This window comes from Callospermophilus lateralis, chromosome 4 (genome assembly GCF_048772815.1).
Source record: "Callospermophilus lateralis isolate mCalLat2 chromosome 4, mCalLat2.hap1, whole genome shotgun sequence".
Classification (NCBI taxonomy): domain Eukaryota; kingdom Metazoa; phylum Chordata; class Mammalia; order Rodentia; family Sciuridae; genus Callospermophilus; species Callospermophilus lateralis.
Window position 1 is genome coordinate 142311836 of NC_135308.1, and position 26143 is coordinate 142337978.

At 33.8% G+C, this 26143-nt stretch overlaps 1 protein-coding gene and 1 pseudogene across 5 annotated transcripts in view; both read right to left on the reverse strand.

The window, feature by feature from the left end:
* The window catches only part of Cep83 (centrosomal protein 83), a 121123-nt gene that overhangs the window by 35845 nt on the left and 59135 nt on the right, over nucleotides 1-26143 (reverse strand). For 4 of the 5 annotated variants that reach the window (XM_076854950.1, XM_076854952.1, XM_076854951.1 and 1 more), the window contains exons 6-8: nucleotides 14927-15178; nucleotides 12803-12934; nucleotides 1294-1408 (exon numbers count right to left, since the gene is read on the reverse strand). In XM_076854950.1, coding sequence (XP_076711065.1) covers nucleotides 1294-1408; nucleotides 12803-12934; nucleotides 14927-15178 — 499 coding nt within the window. Of the gene's footprint in view, nucleotides 1-1282; nucleotides 1409-12802; nucleotides 12935-14926; nucleotides 15179-26143 lie in introns of those variants that run through there. The other variant, XM_076854954.1, reaches the window with a different exon arrangement.
* LOC143398679 (U6 spliceosomal RNA) lies at nucleotides 8465-8564 on the reverse strand (annotated as a pseudogene).

Sequence of the window (26143 nt, forward strand, 5' to 3'; positions counted from 1 at the left end):
TTAACAGCCTTCATAAGTGAGTAAAAGAATTAGAAAGTCTCTCTGAATATACATTCTCAAAGATCCTTAAGCCACTGATAAACTTTCTAAAAATAAGAATGAATCAGACTAAAACTCAGAGTTAATTCTTTGTCATTACTTCATTTAACACATGCATACATACAAAAAAAAAACTTTGAAAAGGGTAAATAAACATTTATTCACTTGAATTTTTAAACCTAGAAATATCATCAACCTGTGTGATATACAGAGACACTTGGTTACTTCACCTCTGAAGGACTTCTGTAAACTAACCCTAAGACAGCATCATAACAAAATGGCTGAAAACAGAGCAAATAAAAGTCACAAAGTCCTTCAAACCTAAGATTACAGCAAAATTGTTGGAGTCTAGCAGAAATATAAAAAACAAGGAAAGTTTCAAGTTTGTCCAATGAATTTCAAATCTTCCTCTTGATGAACAGACAATATTTATACATGGAATAACTAAAGCAAATTCATATCTAATTCAAAGTAAAACCAGAATCCCCAAATCTAAATTTCTAAGAAAATTTAGTTTAAATGAGGAAAATCATAAGTCAAAATTACATAGAAACTAATAATGAGAATAGGCATTCAATCTAACCTCCATCTGAAATTACAGACCAACTCAAGCACAGTTACACCCCAAGGGCAGCTTATTTGAAAAATCTAAGATTAGAAGCCACGGCTGGGGTTGCCTAGCACGTGTGAGGCACTGGGTTCAATTCTCAGCACCACACAAAAATAAATAAATAAAGGTATTGTGTCCATTTACAACTAAAAAAGAAAGAAAAAAAATTAGAAGCCATACAAATTCTGAGAAATCCTGATGAGTCATGTGAATATTAGAATGGACCATAAGAACAAGACTGAACTAGGCTTCAATAACTGACCTAGTGTTTAAAAAAAATTAAAAATTAAAAATCCAGGATTAGAACTTTCTTCCTTATGGTCTTAGACTTATAATGCCCTCGGAAAATAATACGACAAAATAGATTTAAAATTATAAACCCAGGAAAGATAGAATCCCATTTTCAAAGTTTTATTTAGTTTATACATTAATCAAATAACTTATACCAACACATGATCTATTTTTTTTTTAAAGTCAGGTCAAAGAATGAACAGTCAACGTACATGCAATAACATTCCATATCTTTTAAAGGTTGAAATCCAATTAATCTGAGAATCTGGAAATAATCATTGAGGTTTATCTATATTAACAATTTGAGTTCATGTCTGAAAAACTAGTAAAAAGCATGGGGAATCATATATTACCATCCAATTCACTTTGAATCTTATTCTTTTCTCTTTCTAGCTCACTTTTAGCTCTTGCTGCCTCCAGTTTGATGTCTGTTATTTCTAGTTTGTTTGAATGTTTAAGTTCTTTTACCTGTTGATAATTAGAAATTGAAGTTATTATTGGTCATTTTATTCCCATTTAGTACTCACCAAAAAGCAAGTGTAAATGAAAAAAAAAAAAAATTGGCAGCAGATTATAGAGTGCAAGTACCATCCAGGAAGAAAGGTATTCCATACCTGAATACTATTTGTAATGAGGAGACAAGAACACTGTTTTTCCTACTGAAAGTGAGCATTTCTTTAAAAGTATCTGGGTGGGGTCACCTGAACATAAATCAGGACACGTGCCTTAAAAAGTTTAACCACATATATCAAACTTCCTTTTAAAAAGTATTGGAGGACTGGGGTTGTGGCTCAATGGTAGAGCGCTTGCTTAAGCATGTGAGGCACTGGGTTCCATTCTCAGCACTGCATGTAAATAAAACTACTACTAAAAAAATGTTTTTTTAAAAAAGCATTAAGGAGGGGCTGGGGTTGTGGCTCAGTGGTGGAGCATTCGCCTAGCACGTGCAAGGCCCTGGGTTTGATCCACAGCACCACATATAAATAAATAAAATAAAGGTATTGTGTCCAACTACAACTAAAAACTGAATATTAAAAAAAAAAAACATTAAGGAGAAATAAGGCCTTCCAGGTGGAAGGAATAGAATATAAACTGTGAAATAGGTATGACATCAAGTAATCTACTGTAAAAACAAGATGTGACATATAGAGCTGAGGGAGGCAGGTTTTTTGTAAGTGACAGGGAATAAACTTCATATGTCATACAAAAGGGCTGTTTATTCTGTTGGATACTGAAAGCAGCATAAGTAAATTTGTTTTAGAATGGTAAACTCTAATTGCAAATGTCTTAGATTAAAAAACTGAATGTAAACAAGAGGCAAGAAACTGATAAAAGGGGCCAAAAAACATGTGAATTCGGTGACAAAATAGTGGGCAGAAACCAGTATAAATCATACAAATCTACTATAATCCTATATTATCAAAATTTTCTTTCTTTTTAGTTATTTCTTATTTGTGGTACTGGGTATAAAACCCAGGGCCTCATGTGTGCTAGGCAAGTGTTCTATCTTTATTTTATCCCCAGGGGCTAGAGCTCCAGACTCCCAAAATCTAAATATTTTAAAGCCTCAGCTCAATATGAATAATTGTTGACACTTTCTAAATAATTAATCTTCACAAATATTCATTCATTCATTCATTCAACAAATCTTTACTGAACAACTGTTTATGTGTCAGGCACTATTTTAGAAGCTGGAGTACAACAATAATCTTTCTCTTTCCAATCATCTGCACTATTAACAGTTTCTGTAGCCTCTACCTTTTAAGGCATTTCTAAAATTAGGAATAGTGGTGTTAGAATTTAACACAGATATAAAATTTAGATAAACCAATATTATTATACTAATAAGTAAACTGTGAGATCAAAGTAGAAAACTACAAATACATAAAAGTCAAATATATAAAATGTGAGATGGTAAGAAAAGGAAGGTCAAGGACAATTTACTTATGAATCCAATAAAACCCTACAATAAAAAGTTGGGAATTAGATACAAATCTGGAAGAGGCTCTAGAGCCAAAAAGAAAAGGATAAGAAACAGAAGTGTCTTTATTGGAAGGAATTCCATCTATGAAAGGTCCTGAAAATACTGAAAGGGATAGGTTTCACACAAAATCCATACCTGAAGAAAATAAATAAAAACCAAGTATCATACTGCCTTCATACCTCTAATCACAATAATAGAGCCTTTCAAATGATCTTGTATGCATTTTTTATTAGTGCATTATAGCTATACATAATACAAATGTGGAATATTCTTTGCTTCACTTAGGTTTCCAGTACTTCCCATTTTTCTCCCCTCCTCCATCCATCCCCCTGTTCCCTTTGTCTACTGGCATTCCTTCCATTAATTCAGTTTTTTTAAATTAGTGTCTTATAGACACACATAAAACTATGGTATATTCATACATATGCATAGCATAATTTGGCCAATATCATTCTACAATTCCTTTCATCTTATATCCCTCCCCACCTTCCCTTCAATCCCCTTCCTCTGCTCCAGTGAACTCTCTCCTATTTTCATAAGATTCCTCACTTCCACCCACCTCCCCACCTTATTTTGGCTACCTTCTGCATGAGAGAAAACATTTGATGATGAAATTTCTGAATCTCACTCATTTTATTTAGCATATTCTCCATTTCCATTCATTTACAGCATGTGTTGATGGGCACCTGGGTTGGTTCCTTAACTTGACTATTCTGAGATACACTGCTATAAACAAATGATGTACCTATATCTCTATAGCATGCTGACTTTAGTTCTTTGGATATATACTGATGAATGGGATAGATGGGTCATATAGGGGTTCTATTCCTATTTTTTGAGGCATCTCCACACTGCTTTCTGGAGTGGTTGTATGAATTTATACAACAATGTTCATGAATGTACCTATTCTCCCCACATCTTCACCAGTATTTACTATAATTTGTATTCTTTTTTTAAATATATATATATATATATATATATATATATATATATATATATATATATATATATTTTAGTTTTTTGGCAGGCACAACATCTTTGTTTGTATGTGGTGCTGAGGATCGAACCTGGGCATGCTAGGCGAGCGCGCTACTGCTTGAGCCACATCCCCAGCCCCTAATTTGTATTCTTGATGATTGCAATTTTGACTGGAGATAAAATCTTGGTGTAGGTTTGATTTGCATTTCTCTGATTACTAGTGATGTTGAATATTTTTCATGTATTTGTTGGCCATTTTATTACTCTGAGAAGTATCTGTTTATTTTGTCCATTATTAACTGGATTATTTGGTTTTGTGGTATTAAGTTTTTAAAATTCTTTATATATTGTGGACATTAATCCCTTGATGGAGGAGCAGCTGGCAAAGATCTCCCATTCTGTGGGCTCATTTCCTCTGTGGTACAGAAGCTTTTTAATTTGATACTGGCCCACTTTTGATTCTCAGTTTTACTTCTTGTACTGTAGGGGTCTTGTTAAGGAAGTCAGTGCCTGCACCAATATGTGAGAGTGTTGAGCCGACATTTTATAGTAGTTGCAAAATTTTCTATTATCATCATGATTCATTTTGGGTAGATCATATTTGTCTGGTAATGTTTCAATATCTTCTTGATTTTTCAGCTTACTGGAGTATACATTTTCAAAATAAACTAATGACCCTCTGGATTTCTTTCAGAAATGTGGTAATATCTCCTATTTCAACTGTAATTTTTCTGATTTGGGTCTTCTCTCTTTTGGTTAGTTTGGCTAAGGATTTATCTATCAATTTTGTTTATCTTTTTGAAGAACCAACTCTTGGTTACATCAATTTCAATAATTTCAACTTTGATCTTATTTCTTCTCTTCTATTGATTTTGGAAATAGTTTATTGTTCTTTGGAAATAGTTTATTGTTCTAGGGCCTTGGGTATAACATCAGATTATTAAATGGTTCTGTTTTTTTTTCTGGTTCTATTTTTTTTCTACTTTGTTATATATGACAACAGAATGCATTACACATTCCTATTACACATACTGAGCACAATTTTTCATATCTCTGTTGTATACAAAGTATTCACACCATTCGTGTCTTCATACATGTAATGATATCCATCTCATTCAACCATCTTTTTTACCCCCATGCCCCCTTCCCCTTTCAACCCTTTTCCCTATCTAGAGTTCGTATAATCCTCCCATACTCCCCCTCCCAATTCCATTATGAACCAGCCTCCTTACATCAGAGAAAACATTTGGCATTTGGTTTTTGGAGATTGGCTAACTTCACTAAGCATTATATTCTCCAACTCCATCCATTTAACAGACACCTCTCAGAAAATGATATACAATCAATCAACAAATATATGAAAAAATGTTCTCTAGCAATTAGAGAAATGCAAATCAAAACTACTCTTAAGATTTCATCTCACTCCAGCCAGAATGGCAGCTATTAAGAACAAAAACAATAATAAATGTTGGTGAGGATGTGAGGGAAGAGACATATTCATACCCTGCTGGTAGAACTGCAAATTGTTGCAGCCAGTATGGTAAGCAGTATGGCAGTTCCTTGAAAGCTGGGAATGGAACCACCATTTGATCCAGCTATCCCTCTCCCCAGTCTATACCCAAATGACTTAAAAACAGCGAAATATAGGGACACAGACACATCAATGTTTATAGCAGCACAATTCACAATAGCTAAACTGTGGAACCAACCTAGATGCCCTTCAGTAGATGAATGGATAAAGAAAATGTGGTATATACATACAATGGAATATTACTCAGCAATAAATAGAGAATAAAATCTATTTTTTTAATGTAGAAACTAAAGACTATAAACTTTCCACTTAAAACTTCTTACCTACTGTCCCAGAGATTTTGATACATTGCATCTCTATTCTCATTTTGTTAGAGGATAGATAGATGAGGCTGTTGGGAACACAAGGTTAAGAGAATAATTCTATAAAATGGGCCCACTTTGCGGACCCCCACAAACTTTCTTTGCTTAAAAGCAATGTATCTCAGCCTGCCTGGCCTAAGCAGACAGGACAGGTCAGGTTCCTTGGCAAACTACCTGTAATCTGCAAGGACATGCAGGCAGGAAATAACGCTGATAAGAGAAACCCAAGTTACTTTGAAGGGAAAGATATTTGTAATCCTTTTCACATTCCAGATCCCAAAAGATAAGGATAATTCTTCCTAACCATAAAACCTGTAAAAATGATTAAGATTCCAATTAGAATCAGTCAGCATGGGCCAAGGAGACAGAGTTGCCATGGCAGTGGGGACTTTGAAGTCTGATGTCACCCTGTTGTCAGTAAAAAGTCAAGATGTGAACCTGGGCAGGAATCTTTGGGATCTCCAATAAAACCAGAGTGCTGGAAAGATACATTGTCCCTCTCCTTTCTGAGAGGACCCACTCTCTCCCTTGAGAGTATACCCTTTCCCTTTTCCTATCCCTTCAATAAATTCATTCCTGTTACTCTGAGTGACATGTCTGAAATCTGACTTGGTTGCAAGAAATCTGGGCTTGAAAGAGGGTCTTTGAATTGCCTCAGTTTCTCGGAAGACGCCAGCCCCATAACAATTTGTTTCTAAGAATTTTTTTATTTCTCCCGATTTCTTTCTATGATCCATTATTCATTCAAAATTGTACCATGTGGGCTAAGGTTGTAGCTCAACAGTAGAACACTTGCCTAGCATGTATGAGGCACCAGGTTCGATCCTTAGCATCACATAAAAATAAATTTTAAAAAGTTATTGTGTCCGTCTACAACTAAAAACATTTTTTTAAGTATATTATGTAATCTTCTGGTATTAAAATGATGTTTTTTCTTACTGATTTCTAATTTCATTCTATTATAATCTGATAGAAATCAAGGCATTATCTCTTTTTTTTGTATTTACTAAATATGATCTATTTTAGAGAAAGTTCCACATGCTGCTGAGAAGTGGGTGAAATATTCTATAGATGTCTGTTTGGTCTATTTGAATAATGGTATTTTTTAATTCTGAAGAGTCTTAGTTTTTGTATGGATGATCTAACTAATGGTAAGAGAAGTGTGGTAAAATCACCCAGCATTATTGTATTGCAGTCTATTTGATTCTTTATATCGAAAAGAGTTTGTTTTATGTACATAGGTCCACTGATGTTTGGGGCCCAAATATTTACAACCATTTTATCTTATTGTTGGATGATTCCATTAACCAGCATACAGTGCCCTTCTTTTGTCTCTTCTGATTAATACTGGCTTAAAATCTACTTTGTCTGATATGAGAGTAGCTAATTCAGTTGGCTTTTGGTCTCCAATTTCATGGTATATCCTTTTCCATCCTTTCCCTTCTGCCAATGGATATCTTTGCATGTTAAGTTGAATCTCTTGTAAACAATATATTGTTTGGTCTTCTTTTTTTAATCCATTTTGCCAAGGTATGCCTTTTGATAGGAGAATTTAGACCATTTACATTCAGTGTTATTACAGAGAAGATTTTTATTTCCTGCCATTTTATTTTTAATGCTTAATTCAGACTTGATTCTCCTTTGACTATTCTAATGAGATTCATCCCTATGCTCACTCTCATTTTTATTCCTCATTTATTCTTCATCAAATAGTTCATTGAGTTTGTTTTATAGTGAAGCTTTAGTGATTAAAAGTTCTTTTGGATTCTGCTTGTCCTGGAAGGTTTTTATTTCACTTTGATTCTGAAGGAAAGTTTTGCTGGATATGATAATCTTTATTGACACCTGTTTTCTTTTATGACTTTGTATATACTATTCCAAGTTGTCCTGGCTTTTAGGATCTGGGCTGTGAAATTGACTGAAATCCTATTTGGCTTACTAATAAATGTGACCTGCTGATTTTCTCTTGTGGCTTTAAAAATTCTTATTCTATAATTTTATAGAATTTTAATTATAATGTTTCTTAGGATCTTTTTTGGTCTTAGGGTCCTAAATGTCTCTTATATTTGAATTTCCATCTCATTACTAAGGTCTGGAAATTTCTCCGATATTATTTCATTGAATAGGTTGTGCATTCCTTTAGTTTGCACTTCAGTGTCTTTGTCTACATCAATGATTCTTAGATTTGGTCTCTGAACATTACTCCAGATTTCTTGAATATTCTGCTCATAGTCTCTTAACTTTTCTTTCTTTCTTTTTTTTCTTTTTTTTAGTAAGGGGGATTGAACGCAGAGGCACACAACCACTGAGCCACATCCCTAGCCCTTTTATATATTTTATTTAGAGACAGAGTCTCACTGAGTTGCTCGGCACCTCACTAAGTTGCTAAATCTGGCTTTTAACTCTTGATCCTCCTGTCTCAACCTCCTGAGCTACCGGAACTACAGGCGTGACCCACCATGCCCGGCAACATCCTTCTTTATTTCCAAGATAATATATTTTGTCTCTAAGGCCTGAAAATCTGTTTTCAAAGCCATTTAATCTATGGTGATGTTTTCCACTGAAGTTATCAATTCTTTAATTTTCAAAATTTGTTTGGTTCTTTTTCAGAATCTCTATATTGAAATATCTTTCACTTCCTGTATTTTCTAAGTTCATTGTTACATCTTTAAAATATGGAACACTTTAGAATTTGTGTGTCCTCCTTGTGCAGGAGCCATGATAATTTCTGCAGCATTCCAATTTTAATACATGCACGGATAAGTGAGCACACACATTGACCACTTTTAAGTGAAGGTAAAATGGCTACCTATGCTGATATCAGTTTTACATTTTTAAATCTCAGATTTGAAGCTCTTTTCTATTAAAAGCAAGTCTCATAATTACATGAAAGCAGTTAATTATATTTATTCTAATATTTAAAGATACTGTGATTGGGTCTTACTATATTATAATTTTCATGGACAATTTAAGTTATAAATGCTTAAAATTTTAAAAAAAATACAATTACCATGAATATGCAATCACTGTGACAAATGTGATTATAACTTGCTATTATATACTAACTGTAAAAGGTTAAGAATGACACAGCAGTTCATTATAAACCACATTAAAGCTACCTTTAATATGAGGTGGAAAATTAGAGCCATCTTATTTCATAGAGCCTTAATTCATTTCATGGTAACTTCAGGAAGAATTATGAAATAAACACCTATTTCTTATTCATTTCACCCTGAGATTTGCTGAAATAAGAAAACATTCTCAACTAAACTTATTGAAACTGAAAGAACATTGGACAGGATGTCAAGCAACAGGTTTGAGTTAACTTGGCTAATAAGCATGACCATAGGATGGTTCCCTTAAAACTATCTTATTGAAGTTCCAAGATCAAAAACCTAATGAGATAACTAGATGCATTTACTTCACTGAATGTGAAATATCTTTAAGGTCATCATTTTCAGGCCATGTATGTTAACACCTTTTAATCTAAGACACTGATATAATTCTGTTTTAAAACCTAACATTTACAAATTTGAATAACTTTGACAAACACACCCCAGGTGTTCTTTTGCATTGCAAACAACCATTTGCTACAAGTGCAAAATGTTGATGAAAATTTCAAGTTGCAAAGAAAACTGTGATAGTCATATTTGAAATATTATTTTAAAATTTATTCTTCCATGGAATCGTTTTACATAAAATTTCAAAGGAAACTTGCTTTGTCTAAATTTGAAGGATGTATTTAAAACTCCATTTATATGCAAAATAATGCAAATGTACTTTTAAAGACAGGCAACTCTTAGCAATATGTGTTAATAAACAAGCACAGCAAAATAAATAACACTATACTAAAACTGCTGTTCTTCCTTCAACAAAGAAGGAGCAATCATCTATGCTCTTAACTCTATAATGAAAGAGCAATAAAGGAGATATACAGAAAAGAGAAGACAACCAGGGTCATCACACAGGTGAGCCAGCAAGCTCAGGTAAAACGTGCTGCAGGAAAAGTGACCCAAAAGCATTAGAAGCTACAGTAGAAGTCCAGCATATCTAACATCCTATTGCTACACATATAGTTCTGGTGATTCCAGCAGTCCAGTCTGGCTCCTTAGGTCCAGAGTGATATGTAGCAAATACTGGATACTCAATATTATTTTACAAAATTGAAAATAATTTATACAGAAATTGAAAGAAAACTTGAGACAAATCCACATAATCTAAATTTACTTCTCTGTGTGTTACCCCTATTTTTGTATGTACTCTATTATTGTAGGCATTCAGGATATATCTGCTGAATGTATGAAGTCCACTTATAGTTAACCAGAAAGAAATCAAATTTATTTTCTAGTAGGATCTACACAATCACAATAGGCTAGAAGGATTCTTAAGGATCAGCAGAAATAATGCTTCATTTCACCTATGAGGAAATTGGATCCCAAATGATACCAAATAACTTGCCTAAAGTTACACAAAGTTATTGACAGAGGAACAGAACTAGCCCATGGGCTCAGAATTCTATATTCTTCACGGTATTTTCTTATTTAAGGATATCACTAATACACAATCATTGATAGTAACATGTTTACCACCATGTACTATTTATTGTATTGAATACTATCTTTAATTTTCACAATAATCCAGTAAGAAATAGTTATTATCCCATTTAAAAGTTAAGCAAACTGGAGGGGCTGGGGTTGTGGCTCAGTGGTAGAGTGTTCATTTAACATTCATGAAGCACTGGGATCGATCTTCAGCACCACATAAAAATAAAATAAAGATTTAGTGTCCACCTAAAAAACTAAAAAAAAAAAATGTTTTTTAAAAAAAGTTAAGCAAACTGGAAAGTTAGTATATAAAGTACATGAATCAGGATTCAAAATCACATTTCATTTGATGCAAAGCCCATGAACTTTTCCACTGAACTTTATTATCTGCTCCAAAATGATAGTAAATTTCAAACTGTAATCTAGAAGACTATACTTGAAATTAAAATATTTAGACAAGTAAAAATCTTATTTGCACAATTTTCACTTGTTTTTTGTAGTGTCAGCTATAATCTAATAATTTAAATGAAATACTGGCTATAAAACTACTTTGTAAACTGTACAGAAATTCACCAAAAAGTAGAACAGTCAGTCATTAGACACATAATCTGCAAGTGAAGAAGTGTATATGTTTATCATGGGAAAAACTGTGTAGATTATCTCCCAAGGGTGGCATCCAATCCATCTAAAATTACAATTTTAGCCCTTCAGGCACAGAAATCGAAATCTGTCAGCACATTTTTAAAAAACAAAACAAAGAAACCCCAAAACTGCTTAAGTTAGACTTACATTAATAAAGCACATAAAGAGTAATATATAAAACGAGAATGCCAGTTTATAAGAAAGTATAATAGCAACTAGAACACTCAAGTCTGAAGAACTAGGACATTCTCAGTAGACAAAATAATATGGAAAGTCAAATAACAGCCAAAAGGTTGCTTGGTGATAAGAACAAAAAGATCAAGATGAATGGACTATTTCATGGCCGCAGGTTAAAACAGACTGTTAATTCTTCTTAATCTTTTCAATGGGACCAGAATACTTAAAATCAGCTGACTAAAACTCTTTATTTCAGTTACATACACTTCCCTTGAATCTACTCAAGAGATTCATTGGCCAATTTATAATGAAAACATTATTCCTTTAAATTTATACATGTTTATCAGGGTACACATCGTGCCTTTTGGTTGATAAAGCTATTTTGTTTTTTAAGGTGACTTTATGTAACTCTGTCCTTACAGAAAATACAATGATTTCACTGACTGAGAAACCAATCTTATTTCCAAGTTCTTAGAAATACACCAACAGTTAATAATAACCATTAATAATTCAGAGACTATTTGCTAGATCTTAGGCTAAGTGTTTTATTCATAATATTTCATTTAATTTTTGCCACAACTTTTTTATGGTAGGTACTCCATTTTAAAGAAAAATACTCAAGTTTCAAAGAGAAAGTAGTAGAAGAGATTTAAAAAACAGTAAATATGTCATATGGTATTAAGAACTATGAATAAAAAATAAAGCAAGTTAGGAAGATGAGAGAATAAGTTGGGGGGAGATACATTTGTTTTACAAAGTAAATATGAGAAAAGATTCTCAAGTGACTTCTGAAAAAGAAGAAAAAGAAAGTATGTAGATATGTGAGGTGAGACCATGTCAGGCACAGAAGCATGAGGGCCCTGAGTAGAAGTGAGCATCTTCAAAGAACAGTGTGAAGGCCAGTGAGGCAGAAGTAAAGTAAACAGGGAAGAAAATGGATGCTGATGGCTGTGGAAAGAGTGCAGGAGCCAGATCACACAGAGATCTGCATGGGTAGCAAGAGAGCAATTAGGAAGCTAGCATAAAAACTGAGCATAGGGCAATTCATGGTTTGGACTAGAGTAATCACAGTAGAGGTTTAAGAACTGGTCATATTCTGTATGAAGGTAGAATGACAGGATAAAAATCGTTTCATCATATAAACATCTAAACACAAAATTTCTTTGTAATTGTGCAGCAAAAAGCTTAATGAAATAGAAGCATAAGATGACTTACATCTTAGGTCAATGGTATGATGAAAAAAGATTAAAATATAGAGAAAAAACATTATTTACATACATTATTGACATTATTTAATACATTAAAATACAGAGAACAAACAAAATTATTACAAACAAAATTTCTAGCAGTCTCAGTGGTACACACTGTAAGTCCAGTTAAAACTGAGAGGTTGAAGAAGGAGAATCACAAATTCAAGGCCACCATGAGCAACTTAGCAAGACTCTGTCTCAAAATTAAAAAAATAAATAGATAAATAAGGGATGAGAGGATAAAGCTCAGTGGTAGAACATTTGCCTGGCATGCATGGGACCCTAAGTTCAACCCCCAATATAGGAAAAAGCAAACAAACAAACAAGAAAACCCTAAATCATTATATAGTCTCAGGCATTCTAAAGAGTTAAACAAAAACAAAAGCCAACTTACCTTACTGGTCAATGTATTTATTTCTCGGTCAGCTTTATGCAATTTACTAGTTAAAAAAGTATTTTGTTCATTGCTTGATTGTAGCTCTTTTTCCAAACGTTCAGCCTGCAGCTTAGCTGACTGTTTTTCGGCCTTTCATTAAAACAAAATATTTTAAAATTGTCCACAATGTTTAGTATATCAAAATGAAATAATCATTATTTACAATTCATGTAAAATCATACAAAAAATTGTTCAAAACCTCAACTGTAACATGTTCCAAAGTAACAAGAGTTTTCTCAAATTGGTAGAAGTGAAATAAAAGGATTTGCTTCTGGAAATAAGCAACAAAAATATAAAGTATAAAAAGGTATAAACTTCCTTCAGGAGAGAAAGTACTTATGGCACTCATTTGATACCCATTTACTCTGAAAGCTGACATAATTTACAAACATTTGGGGGCGGGGGTTCAAGACCAAAGTGGTTATGAAAAAAGCATATTAAAAGGTAGAAGAAAAAGCTCACTGACAGCAGTAAGATGTGAAAATTCAAAATTCAAAATCAACAGCTTTTTTTTTTTTAAGAGAAGAAGGGACAAGTAGTAAAATCTTCAGCTAATCTGAAACTTTTGAGGCATAAGCAAAAAAGTTCTTGACCTCATCACATAATTCTTGAAGTTTATAAGTTGTCAAAATTCTTCTTGTTAAATACTTAAAGTTCTCTCTTATTAGGGAAGGAAAACTAAAAGGTTTTAAAATTATTTCTGTTCAAAAAAATAAAAATGCTTGGTATTTAAAGGATAAGCGTTGGTCTTAAAACATCTCATTTCATAGGTGTGCTAAATATGATAAAGATTGTGGTCAACAAATAATTCAGAAAAAAAGTTTTCTTCAAATACAAAATGATACTTTCTGGTTACAATGACAGCCAAGAAAGCTGAAGTAAGAAATGTTTATCATGTGCTCATTTTCATTTCATCTGACAAATAAAATTAAACACAGGTTCTTCTGAAAATGTCACCAAAGAATCCATCTTTTGTCATCATTCAACTTGCTCTGAAAATACTCATTTCATTGATGACCTTGATGAAAAGATTCATACTGGGACCATCTACTACATTCAAATGCAATTGTCCCACTTAATTCTGTCACTGTGTAAATATGTTAAAGAAGAAGAATGGCAACATAAATAATTTCACACTGAACTGCCTCATGTCTAAGTCCAATAATACTGATAGCCTTAATTCAGGAGACCAGCAAATACTGACAGAGGCTTTATCCAAAAACCAAAAGTGACTTCTAAATATAACAATGTACTCCTTGTAACAGCTTGCTGGCTGTTACGGGGAGAGGGTGGGGTCAGGGGAATCACCGTTTTCGATTTAGATATTGGATTTTTAACTGCAAACTAGGTATCTGATAATTTCCCTCCAACCCAAATCATTTCACAATTATTCCAAAGGGGAGGAACACTGGGACTGTACAAGTTATATCAAAATGTTAAATTATATCTTTGCTACACTTCCGGCATCTAATACTAGGAGAAGTAAGAGTGTCTGAATATGATGGAAACCAAGAGTTTTCATAAGGTAATACCTCCAAAAGTACCAACTGACTGCCAACACTTCTTTCTCTAATGAACTAAGAAATAATTTAGTAAAGGCTTATATATATTAGTAGACAAGTTAAATTTTATTACTCTGGCTAGAGCTGTCTTAAGATATGCAAGTATGGTATTCTGCTCAAATAAGAATTATGATCTTAAGATTTCAAATTCCAGGGTAAGGAATTTATAAACTCAAAAGAAATTTTTCTTTCTGGTTTGAGACGATTTTAGCCTTGAGAAAGCTGAATAAATTTGGGGAGACTTTGCATATTCTATTCTATGGCATTATAAGAGTTATGTCATTTCAAATAGGTGTTAGACTCCCCAAGAATAAATATCCCTTTGTAAATGTGGCAGCACAGCTATTGCTTATGAATCAATAGCTTTATTCTTTACAGAAAGAACACATACTCTTGGGATTCCACAAATGCGTCAGCATTAGACTGGTAAGCACACATTTATGCTCTAAAACTCAAAGGCTTGTCAACTGCACTTTTAAAAACTATGCCATACTCTACCGGGAAGCAATTAAAACCTTACCTCCAGAGACCTAACTGTAGCCTGCATCTCAGCCAACTGTCGCACCTGTATTCTTTGGACATTTTCTATCTGAGCACCAGAATTCTCTTTTTCAGCCCTTAATTCTGCTACTTCAGCCTCTAAACCTTTTAATTTCTGAGACAAATGGACTTTTTCTCGTACAAGTTGCTCCATTCGTTTGGTGTCTCTTGTAAGATCAACGCTAAACAGTTGGTTATGTAGTTCTTCTTTATCTTTCTCCAGTCTTGCAATCTAATAATAATTTGAAAGAAAGCACACAAGCTTAAATTATTGAATTTTCAGTCATGAACATGCTTTATAAGGCAGTAAATTAAAATTAAAAACTGCACAATGTGAAACTCAGGTGGAGAAATGAAGTTAAAAGAAAAAAAACCTAAAATGTCACGTTCTTCATTCTGTACTCAGCATGACTCAAATTTGAGGGCAAGGACTTTGTCCTATTTTTCCTCTTTCCTCCTAGGATGCTAGTACAGGGCTTAATCAGTTGCTGACTAAAATTCAAAATTATAAATAATACCACTTTATAATTATTTAAAACATGTCAAGTGTTTTAAAAGTCACATAATAGGGGTTTGTGCACTGACTATTCCTAAGGTTCAAGACAGTAATTCTTAGGTTATGTCAATATTAGTACAATTAATTCACACAAAAGCTGCTTTCTGTATAAATAAATACAAATGTGATCAATGAAAATTTTAAAATAATAGTTGAGAGTTTATTTAAATCCTAGTTGTAATGATGGCTTACTTATTAATTCTGTTACTCCAGGATATGAATTAAAGTCACATAAGAACTTGTAGAGCAGACATAATAGTGATCTTGTCACTCAACAATTGCTAGACCCCTTGGGTCTACAAATCAGTGGATTTTAAGTGGCTTCCTAATGTCTGACATTTTAGAGCCTCCTCATCTCTGGAGATCAAGGACCAAGCAATCAGGATAGAACACATGCTTTCCATTTCATGATCTCTCCAACTATCTACATCTCAATCACCATCAAATCTCTGTTGTTAACCATCAGGGGTTTTGTTTGTTTTTGCAGCACTGAGGATCTAACCTACATCCTATACATGGTAGGCAAGTACTCTACTACTGAGCTACAACCCCAGCCCTATCAACTACTCTTTTTAGTTTCTTTTCATATACTGGGTTGCCTCATATGATTCAACATGAGCAGAGAACTCAGCTGTTTAAAAAAAAAATGTAATATGCTGCTCTAAACAAGTCTAGAGGACCAGGGATTTAGCTCAGTTGTCAAAGTGCTTGCCTTGCATTCACAAGGCCATGGGTTCAATCCTCAGCACCACCAAAACAAAACAAAACAAGACCAGAGGCTATTGGTAGCCAGGATGAACTGTGAAGGCTCACTCTAAGCCAAAAGGACCCTAAAGGAATACTCTAGGATCTAGGCAAAAATGGTCCAAGACAACTAATTGGTTGCTTACAGAGTTATCAATGTGTCTAAGAAGTAAGAGATCTCCATCCCAAGGACTGGATCTTCATCTGCAAAATGACAACTCTTAAGACAACTACAGACAACTCTTAAGATCCTTTTTAGTTTTACCTTGTAGTGACTGCAAGTTTGATTTGGGACATGCTGAATTAAAAGATGTTGAGGGAAAATAAAGGTAGAGCTATATCCAGTAGGCAGATGTTTTGTTTGGTTTTCCCAGAAAATAAAATTTTACCTAGTACCTGTAGTATTCAGAGCTAACCCCTCAAAAACCAACTCATTAGTGTTTCTCTCTTATTTTTCTTCCCATGCTTTAAATTCAAAATTATAAATAATACCACCTTATAATTATTGAAAACATGTCAACATGTAGCCATTACCCTCAGGGTTTGGCCCATGACTACTTTTTTCCTCCACTTTTTTCTTCAGATAGCTGTGTGACTATGCAAGTCATATTTTTATTCTGTTCTCAGTTTAAATGAAGGGCTTGGGCTGGATGATCTTTAAAATGCTATTTAGCTTTTGCATGGGATAACTCAAACACAAAGGTTTTTTTGTTTTGTTTGGCTATGCTGGAGGATGAACCCAGGGCCTTATGCACATCGGTGAATGCTCTCTATCTTTGAGCTACAAACCCAGCTCCAAATACAGTATATGCTATTATTAGAAGTATGTCAGCTCATTTAGATTAGGAATTAATATATAACCCAGATTCAGGCAATGGTGCCCCTTAACTGAGTACTTACTATAGATCAAGCACAAAATTAAGCACAAAATTAAGCACTCTACAATAAAATCAATAGTAACACTAATTTTTCTTGTAGCCCTTATTTTAGAAATAGGATCACAAAGTTAAAGTTCTCAACCAGCACACATCCTATATTGTTTTCTCCACAAGTTTAGAGTGTCATAGCTGAAGTGACTGGTGCAGCAGTAAGACTAGATGACAGCTAGATAATGGCAGAATTGTGATTAGATTCCACATTTATAATTCCCAAAATGGAATTCACTATCAAATCACTCTTAACCAAAACTGGTGATCACTGCCTTGTAACTGCTGTATTTACTTATTCATTCACATGATAAATATTTACTGAGTCTTAGTATGTACCAGACACTGTTTTAGCTAATAAGGATACAACCTAGCAGAAAAGCAAACACAAAACCTCTGCACTGGCAGAACCTATTCTATTAAATCACTGCCATAACACCAATCTGTGTCATCATCTCACTACAGATCTTGGACACATCCTCAGCTCTTTCCTTTGCTTCCACTCCTAATCAGATTCATATGTCATTTTCCTTGATGTCATCTATTTGTTGTGCTCTCAAATCTTTCTCTAAATTTCTAAAAGGCTTTCTCTGAATTTCTCTTCTATGATATTTATCCAAATCTGCCTATGTTGCAGTTGCCTACATTCCTTTACTTGTAACAACTTGCTTGACAGATAAGACAATGTATCAACCAATTTTACTTTTCCAAAAGTTGTTTAAGTACAGGAAATGGACAGGAAGCGATCAGAGACTAAAAAGAGTGGTTAGTTTCCTTTTCATAGGTTGGAAGCATCACTCTACTGCCCTGAGGCATACAGAGAGAACAGTAGTGCATCTAATTGCCGCATCTTTGTTTTTATTACCCTTATGATGTAGCACAGAGAAATGGATAAACATACAGACTCTGGAATCAAACTGCCTAGCATTCTTTATCTTTCAGTATTTAAAATATAATAAATGCATATTGATATACTTTCTTTTGGCTTTTACTATTTCCAAAATGAAAATGTTAAAATTCTTATATTTGTTCTACACAAAATATCTTCTCACCTCTGTTACTCTTTTAATTCAACCTTTTCTATTCAGATAAACAATAGGTTCACATGTAAGGAAATACTGAAGGTATTAGTGATCCCGTGTACCCTTCACTTAGTTTCCTCCAGTGGTAACATCTGTCTTCTTCTGTTTTCTAGAAAACATTGTGTAGAATTGGTTTTGGTTTTTTTTTTTCTTTTCTTTTTTTAAATATTTATTTAGTTGTAGATGAAGAAACAGTATGTTTATTTATTTTCATGTGGTGCTGAGGATCAAACCCATGCCTCACACATGCAAGGCAAGCACTTCACCACTGAGCTACAGCCCCATCCCCAGTTTTAGTTGTTCTTTAAACACTTAGCAGAATTATCCAACGAAATCATTCTTTCTGGTTCTATTAGTTTACTTTTGTAGTACTGGGGATTGAACCCAAGGACTTGCCCATGCTAGGAAAGTGCTCTACCACTCAGCTATATTCCCAGCCCTCTGGGAATTTTTAAAATTATAAATTCAAAGGAACTGAAGGTATACCTCATTAGAAAAGCCCACACTTAGCATGCATAAGGCCCTGGCTTAGATTTCCCAGCACCCAAAATAAATAAATAAATAAGCGCACACACGCACATAAATTTTATTACCTTAAACCAGTTATAGGCCTTTTTCAAATTACTTCTTACCAGGTATCAATTCATCTACATTATCAAATTTATATCAATAAAATTATTTGTAGGATTATCTTGTTCCTTTTAATGTCTGCAAGATCGTGAATGATACTATGTTTCATTCTTGACAGGGATAATTTGTATCTTGCCTTTTTTGGGGGGCAGTCTTCCTAGAGGTTTTTCTATTTTATTAATCTTTTTAAAAAACCAGCTTTTAATTCTTTTTTGTTTTCACTTTTATTGATTACTGTTCTTATTTTTATTATTACCTTCCTTCAGCTTGCTTTGGTTTTATTTTTGATAAACTTCTTACAGATTCTTGAAATGGGAGATCAGATTATTGACTTGCTATATCCCTTTTCCTAATTCAGTCATTTAGTGCTATTAATTTTCCTCTCATATTGCTTTGTCTTGTCCCCCAAAATTTTATATGTTACACTTTCATTTTCAGTCAACATGGTTTTTGAAATGTAATGTCACAAAATGTTCTGCATAAAATTTCCTTTTTCTTTCACAAATCATTTGAATATGTCACTTCATTTCTAAGTGTTAAAGACTTCCCTATTAGTTTTCCATTATTCATTTCTACTTTGCATTGTGGTCAGAAAACTCACTGTATAATTTCAAGTCTTATAAGTTTGTTGAGGTTTATTTGATAGCTGAGAATACTGTCTTACATTCAGTGGGCATTTTAAAAGAATACACTTGGATGCTCTTGTTGGGTGGAATGTTCAGTAAATGTTAATTCGATTCTGTTGGTTGATAATGTTAATTTTTTCTACATTCTCCCTTATTTCTAATTGTCCTATAAATTGTTGTGATGGCTGTAAAGTTATCAATTATAATGTAGACTTGTCTCTTTTTAGTTTTTAATTTTTGTTTCACATATTGTACAACTGTTTGGTATATATTCTGACTTCTAATTGGACAGACCTATTTGTCATTATATATAATTACACTGCGGAAATGAAGGAATACATATAAAATTGGGTTCACTTTATTAGTTTGAGTGATGTGCCGAAATTTTACCTCCCTTTGCCCTCACTGGCTTACAATATACAATGACAAATATATTTTCTTTGTTCTGAAGTCTACTCTGATATTAACATATTAATTCCTGCCTCCTGTTAATTGGTAGTTACATCATATCTTTTTCTAGATCTACTTACAAACTACCTATATTGCTGTATTTGGAGCTTTCTGTAGACTACATAGAGTTGGGTCACTTTTTTTAAGCTACTCTAAATTTGTGTTTTTAAGCCATTTACATTTATCACAACAAAATGTTGTCATATTTTCTATTTCTTCTCTACAGTTTCTGTTTTCTTTTCCCTATCTTCCTGGTTAAACATTTTTCAGGATACCATTTAATTTATCTGTTTTGAATGTATCTCCTTAATAGCTTCCTTAGAAGTTGCTCTAGGTATTATATCACATATACATACATAACTTATTTTAGTTTACTTTACTTCTTTTACTTTGCTCTCTCAGTGAAACTTGTGTTAAATATTTCTTCCCCACAGAACCACATGAGACTGTGTTGTAATTTTTAATTCAACCATTAAAACAAAATTTAGAAAACCCATGAGGCAGGCTAAAGTCTATTACATATACCCATAGTTTTTTTACCATGTCTTTTCATCCTAATATTTTGAGGTTCCTTCTTTAATCATTTTCTTTCTGTTCAGACAACTTTTCTTAGACATTACGTTAGTTGAGGGAGGAAACTCAGGCTGCCCAAATGATCTCCAGAGACATCGTGACAGAGAGTGGAAGCCCTTGTTATTAACCAGGTGGGAATCCCTTTTGATAATAGGATAATGCTGACCTCAACAGAATGAATTAGAAGGTATTCCTTCTGGCACTATTTTCTAGAAGACATTATAGAGAACTGGCATAAATTCTATCTTAAATATCTGGCACAATTCACCAGGAAACCTAATTACTAGATGCCCAGTGATTTTTGTGTTTGTTTCTGTCAGTGCTGGGCTCTTTGTTTTCCTTGATAGACTTTTCGATCTTTGTTTGGAGATACAGTTAAGCTACTTAGAAACTTTTAATTTTTCTGGTGGGACTGGGAATTGAACCTGGGGCCTCAAACATACTAGGCAAATGCTCTACATCTAAACTACATCCCAGCCTTTTTATTTTGAGAAGAGTCTCATTAATTTGATGAGGCTGGCCTGGAACTTGGTATCTTCCTGCCTGGACCTCCCAAGTAGCTGGGATTATAGATATGTACCACCATGCTCAATAAGGTACTTACAAACATTTTGATTCTTTCAAATCTTGCATGTATACCTATTAGGCAGAAGCAGAATAGCCTTATGTCTACAGCTTATACAATGTGCCATGCATTAGAGTGATTTACACTGGCTGATGGAAACATACATTTTATCCAGTCCCATAAGTAATTGAGGGCTTGTTCCTTCTACACTGTTTTCAATTCTCTGGCCTCTGTAGTTTTCTCACACACATGCACACTAATCAGTACTCAACTTAAGTCTCAATAGTTACTATCTGCAGAATTTCAGATTTCTCCCAATACTCTCCCCTTCAAAATCTGTTTGCCTTGGCCTCTTGAATAATGAACTCCAACTCTTCAATTCAAAGATCATGGGACTCAATTTGGGTTTTTCCCTCAACACAATGGCCTGTAAAGTCCTTCTAGAACATAAACCAGGTCAACTAAAGTTCACTTCATTTGTTTTCTTTCTCTTGGAGATCATTGCCCTGTGCTATCTATTTTCCAATGTCTGAAAAACCATTGTTTCTTACATTGCTTTCCACTTTTAATTAGATTCTTAAAGTAAATCCAGTCTACATTATGCCATCAGGACCACAAATAGAAATCCCCAGACTATCTAGATTTAAATACTGGTTCTGTCACCCTAGCTATTGTGACTCTGGACCAATTTCTTAGTGCTTCTGTATTCCCTCTTTATAAAAGTGGGAATAACAATTATCTAATTGACAGAATTCAATGGAGTATATTAATTAGTACAATGATTAATACTGTCAGGCACTAAAGGAAGTAATAGCATTAACTGAGTCAGGCATTATGGCAAGCATTTTGCACATGAAATTTCAAGTTCTCAAATCTCAGTTTTTAAAATCACTACATTAACTTTTTATATTCCTTAAAAAAACAATAAAATGACTCATTATGTTGTTTCCCTTTTTCCTTTTATGTGCTATAATTGATTTTTTTCTAAATTAATGGTGGAGTTGTTTTTTTGTTGTTGATATTTTTTTTTCCTGTCAGTACCAGGAATTGAACACAGAGGGACTCCACACTGGGCTACATCCTCAGTTCATTCAAATTCTTATTTTTAGATAGGCTTTTGCTCAACTGCTAAGCTAACCTTCTTGATTTTGAGATCATCTTGCTGCAGCCTCCTGAATCACTGGGATTAGAGATGTGTGCCACCACATCCTTATATCTTTAAAAAATTATTATTTATTTATACTAAGAAGTTCTCATTTAAATTACATGTTCAAAGATATATATATATATATATATATATTTATTTAATTATTTCTTTATTTTTATGTGGTGCTGAGGATCAAACCCAGGGCTAGTCGAGCGCTCCACTGCTGTGCCACAACCCAGCCCTTAAAGTTATATTTTAATTTCATTTGAGAAGTCAACATCTCCTTCCCTTCTATTCCAATGTTTCTCCTAGTAAGAGAAACATAGTCATGGGGGAAAGCAGTTCTTAAAACTACATACGTGTAGCCATGCACAGTGGCACACACCTGGCACACACCTGTAATCCCAGCAATTTAAAAGGCTGAGGCAGAAGGACCACACATTCAAGGCCAGCCTCAGCAACCTAGCGAGGCCCTAAGAAACTTTGTAAGACTTGTCCTCAAAATAAAAAATAAAGAGGACTTGGGCAGGGGCTCAGCATAAAGAACCTTTGTTTAATCCCAAATACCCAAGGGAAAAAAAAAAAAAAACAAACTATACGTGCCCCCAGGATAGTTTTAGAAACATTAAATATCATTGTGTGGGGGCAGGGGATGTGGCTCAAGCGGTAGCAATGCGTGCGGCCCGGGTTCAATCCTCAGCAGCACATACAAACAAAGATGTTGTGTCCGCCAAAAACTAAAAAATAAATATTAAATAAAATTCTCTCTCTAAAAAAATAAATAAATAAATATCATTGTGTGATATTCAATGTCTTTAAAAGAATTCTATCCTGATTGAACAATAGAGTAAGGATAACAAAACAAATGCCTTACTTGGCCATGAGACTTACTATTAAGAATGGAAGTAGTAAAAGAAAGATGAATACAACAACTAGTAAAAAATAAATTTTTTTAAAAATCCAGGGAAAGAGAACCTAAAAATCAAGCAATCTGAATGCTAGAAGCAAGACAAAGATGGGGAGGGCACACACTGTAATAAGAAACGCCCTCGAACTCCTTAAGAGTATCTACTGTGTGCTAGATACTTATCTAAGTACTTTTTTCATCTTAATTTATCAAATCTTCACAACTCTATGAGCTAGATACTGATACCATTTACACATGAGAACATTGATGCAAATGGAAGTCATCTGTTCCCACGGTCACAATAAATGAACATTTTAAACATTTGAAAATTTTACATGTAAAAAGTTTGGGCTTTGAAATATTCTAAACTTCATGGTAGCCCAAAAGTCTTTAATAAGTAAAATTTCACAAAGGCCTTCTAAAAGGCTGCCAAAATCAATCCCAAAGAATTCCCACTTTGAGGGCAATTTCATTTTAATTTGGAAGACTTCTGTCAAGTTTGATGTGATTCAGAGTAATCTTAAGAAGTCAGAGAACTTGGAATATTTTAGACAAAGGAACCATCTGGTACTAAGGCAGGACTACCAATTAGAACTTCAGAACCTATGAGGAAAGAAATTATTTTGAGAGATTTTATAATGTCTACTGGTGTATGTGAGGATAAAGACCAGAACCAGAAGCACATTATCAATTCTGTGCAACCATGCTGTAAGAAGAAGAAAATAAAGCACTCCCATACTCAGGAACATATTTCTTTTTGCTACAGGAATGTTGGCTTCTCACCTGACATTTTACATACACAGAACTTCCTTTGTCAAGGAAGAACTCAATTTAAATAGCATGATAAAAGAATGTCAGCAACTTGTTGCTATATATTGTCACTTTGCTGGCTTTTCATATGATTTAATGCTCCTTGCCTCTCTGCCCTGAGTTTTTAATACTTCCCCCACTGAATTACTACTCTTGATCTTACACTCAGTCTATCAATACAATCACCTAGGCCAACTGTATTGCTTATTCTTCATTACTATTTTCAGAATACTATAAAATTAGAATCCTAATAACATAATGAAAACACAGTAGTTTTACTTTTGAATAACAATCATCCATGTAACTTTAGCATTTCAAAATGCTAATGAAGTCTCAGACTTAATATGTTCTTACAGCCAAATGCATCTTTTCATGTATTATTTCATATTTTTTTAACTTAGAATATCATAAGGGACAAGTCAATTCCTGGAGTCCCTCTCAAAAAAAAAAAACTTAAAAACTTCTAAAGAATTCTGATAACAACCAACACACTAAAGACTATTCAGTTATTTTTATACAATAATACACATACAATACACAAGTATTGTATGAGCCCTTGATTTATACAAGAAAATCCATTAGAGGCAAACCTTAAGATGGGCTCAGTTCTAGACCACCAAAGTAAATCATCCCAATAAAGCAAGTCACATGAATATTCTGGTTTCCCAGAGGTTGCACAAGTTATGTTTCCACTACACTATGGTCTATAACATGTATACTAATATTATATCTTTTTAAAAAAAACAATGTATATATCTTAGTGGGGAAAAAAAAAAAACCTTATTGCTAAAAATGCTAACAATCATCTGAGCCTTCATTAAGTCATAATTGTTTTGCTGGTAGGGTCTTGCCTTGATGATAGGTGCTGACCAGTAAGGTGACAGTAACTAAATGTTGAGAGCTATGGCCATTTGTTAAAATGAGACAATAATGAAATTGGCCACACTTTACACACAGAAAAACTCCTTTCAAAACTGAAATCAATCCTCTCAAACCTTGCTGTTGCTTTCTTAAGTTTATATAATATTGTCAATTCTTGTCATTTCAACATTGTTCACAGGATCATCACCAGGAGCAGATTCCATTTCAAGAAATCACTTTCTTTGCTCATCCATCATAAGTAATTCCTCACTGATTAAAACTTCATCATGAGACTACAAAAAAAAAAAAAAAAACCTCAATCACACCTTCAGGCTCTACTTTTAATCCTAGTTCTCTTGCTGATTCCATCACATCTACATTTGCTTCATCCACTTAAGTCATAAGCTTCTCAAGGTTTCCCAAACACTTGTTAATGGTATTCTGATGACCTCCCATGAATCACTGATGTTATTAATGCACTGAAATGGTGAATCCTTTCCCCAGAAGGTTTTAAATTTCTGCCCAGATCCACCAAAAAAATCACTCACTACTTACAGTAACTAGACTCTCAGGAAATCTTTTTCTATATTTATGTGGTACCAGGGATTGAACCCAGGGGCACTAGATCCCAATCTATCTTTTTATTTTGAGAAAGGATCTCAAGTTGCCAAGGATGGTCTCAAACTTGAGAACCTCTCACCTCAGCTTCCAGATTTGCTGGGATTATAGGCTTGCACCACCAAATCTGGCTAGAATTTTATCTTTTAAATAATTTAAGACTAAAAAGCTGAAACTAAGTTACTTCTTGGTCCTTGAGCTCCAGAATGAATACTGTGTTAGCAGGGACGAAAACAACATTAATTTTGTTGTATATATACAATCAAAGCTCTTGGGTAACAAAGTGCATTGTCAATGAGCAGTCATTTTTGGAAAGAAGTCCTTTTTTCTGAGCAGTATGTTTCAACAGTGGGCTTGAAATATTCAGTTAGTTGCCTGGTGTGATTGTACACACCTGTAATCACAAGAGGTTGAAGCAGGAGAATCATAAATTTGAGGCCAGCCTCAACAACTTAGCAAGACACTCAGCAATTTAATGAGAGGTAGGGGGATGGGCTGGGGAATTAGCTCAGCGATAAAGCAGCCCTGGGCTCAGTCCCCAGAATCAGAAAATTTAATTTAAAAAAATTTTCTAGATTTTGTTTCAAGTGAAAGATATGTGACTCTTTCTTTCACTTGAATACCAAGAGGACACTGTGAGGTTATTAATTAGTCATATTTTATAATTGTTATGTCTCAAGGTACAGAAAAACCCAAGGAGAG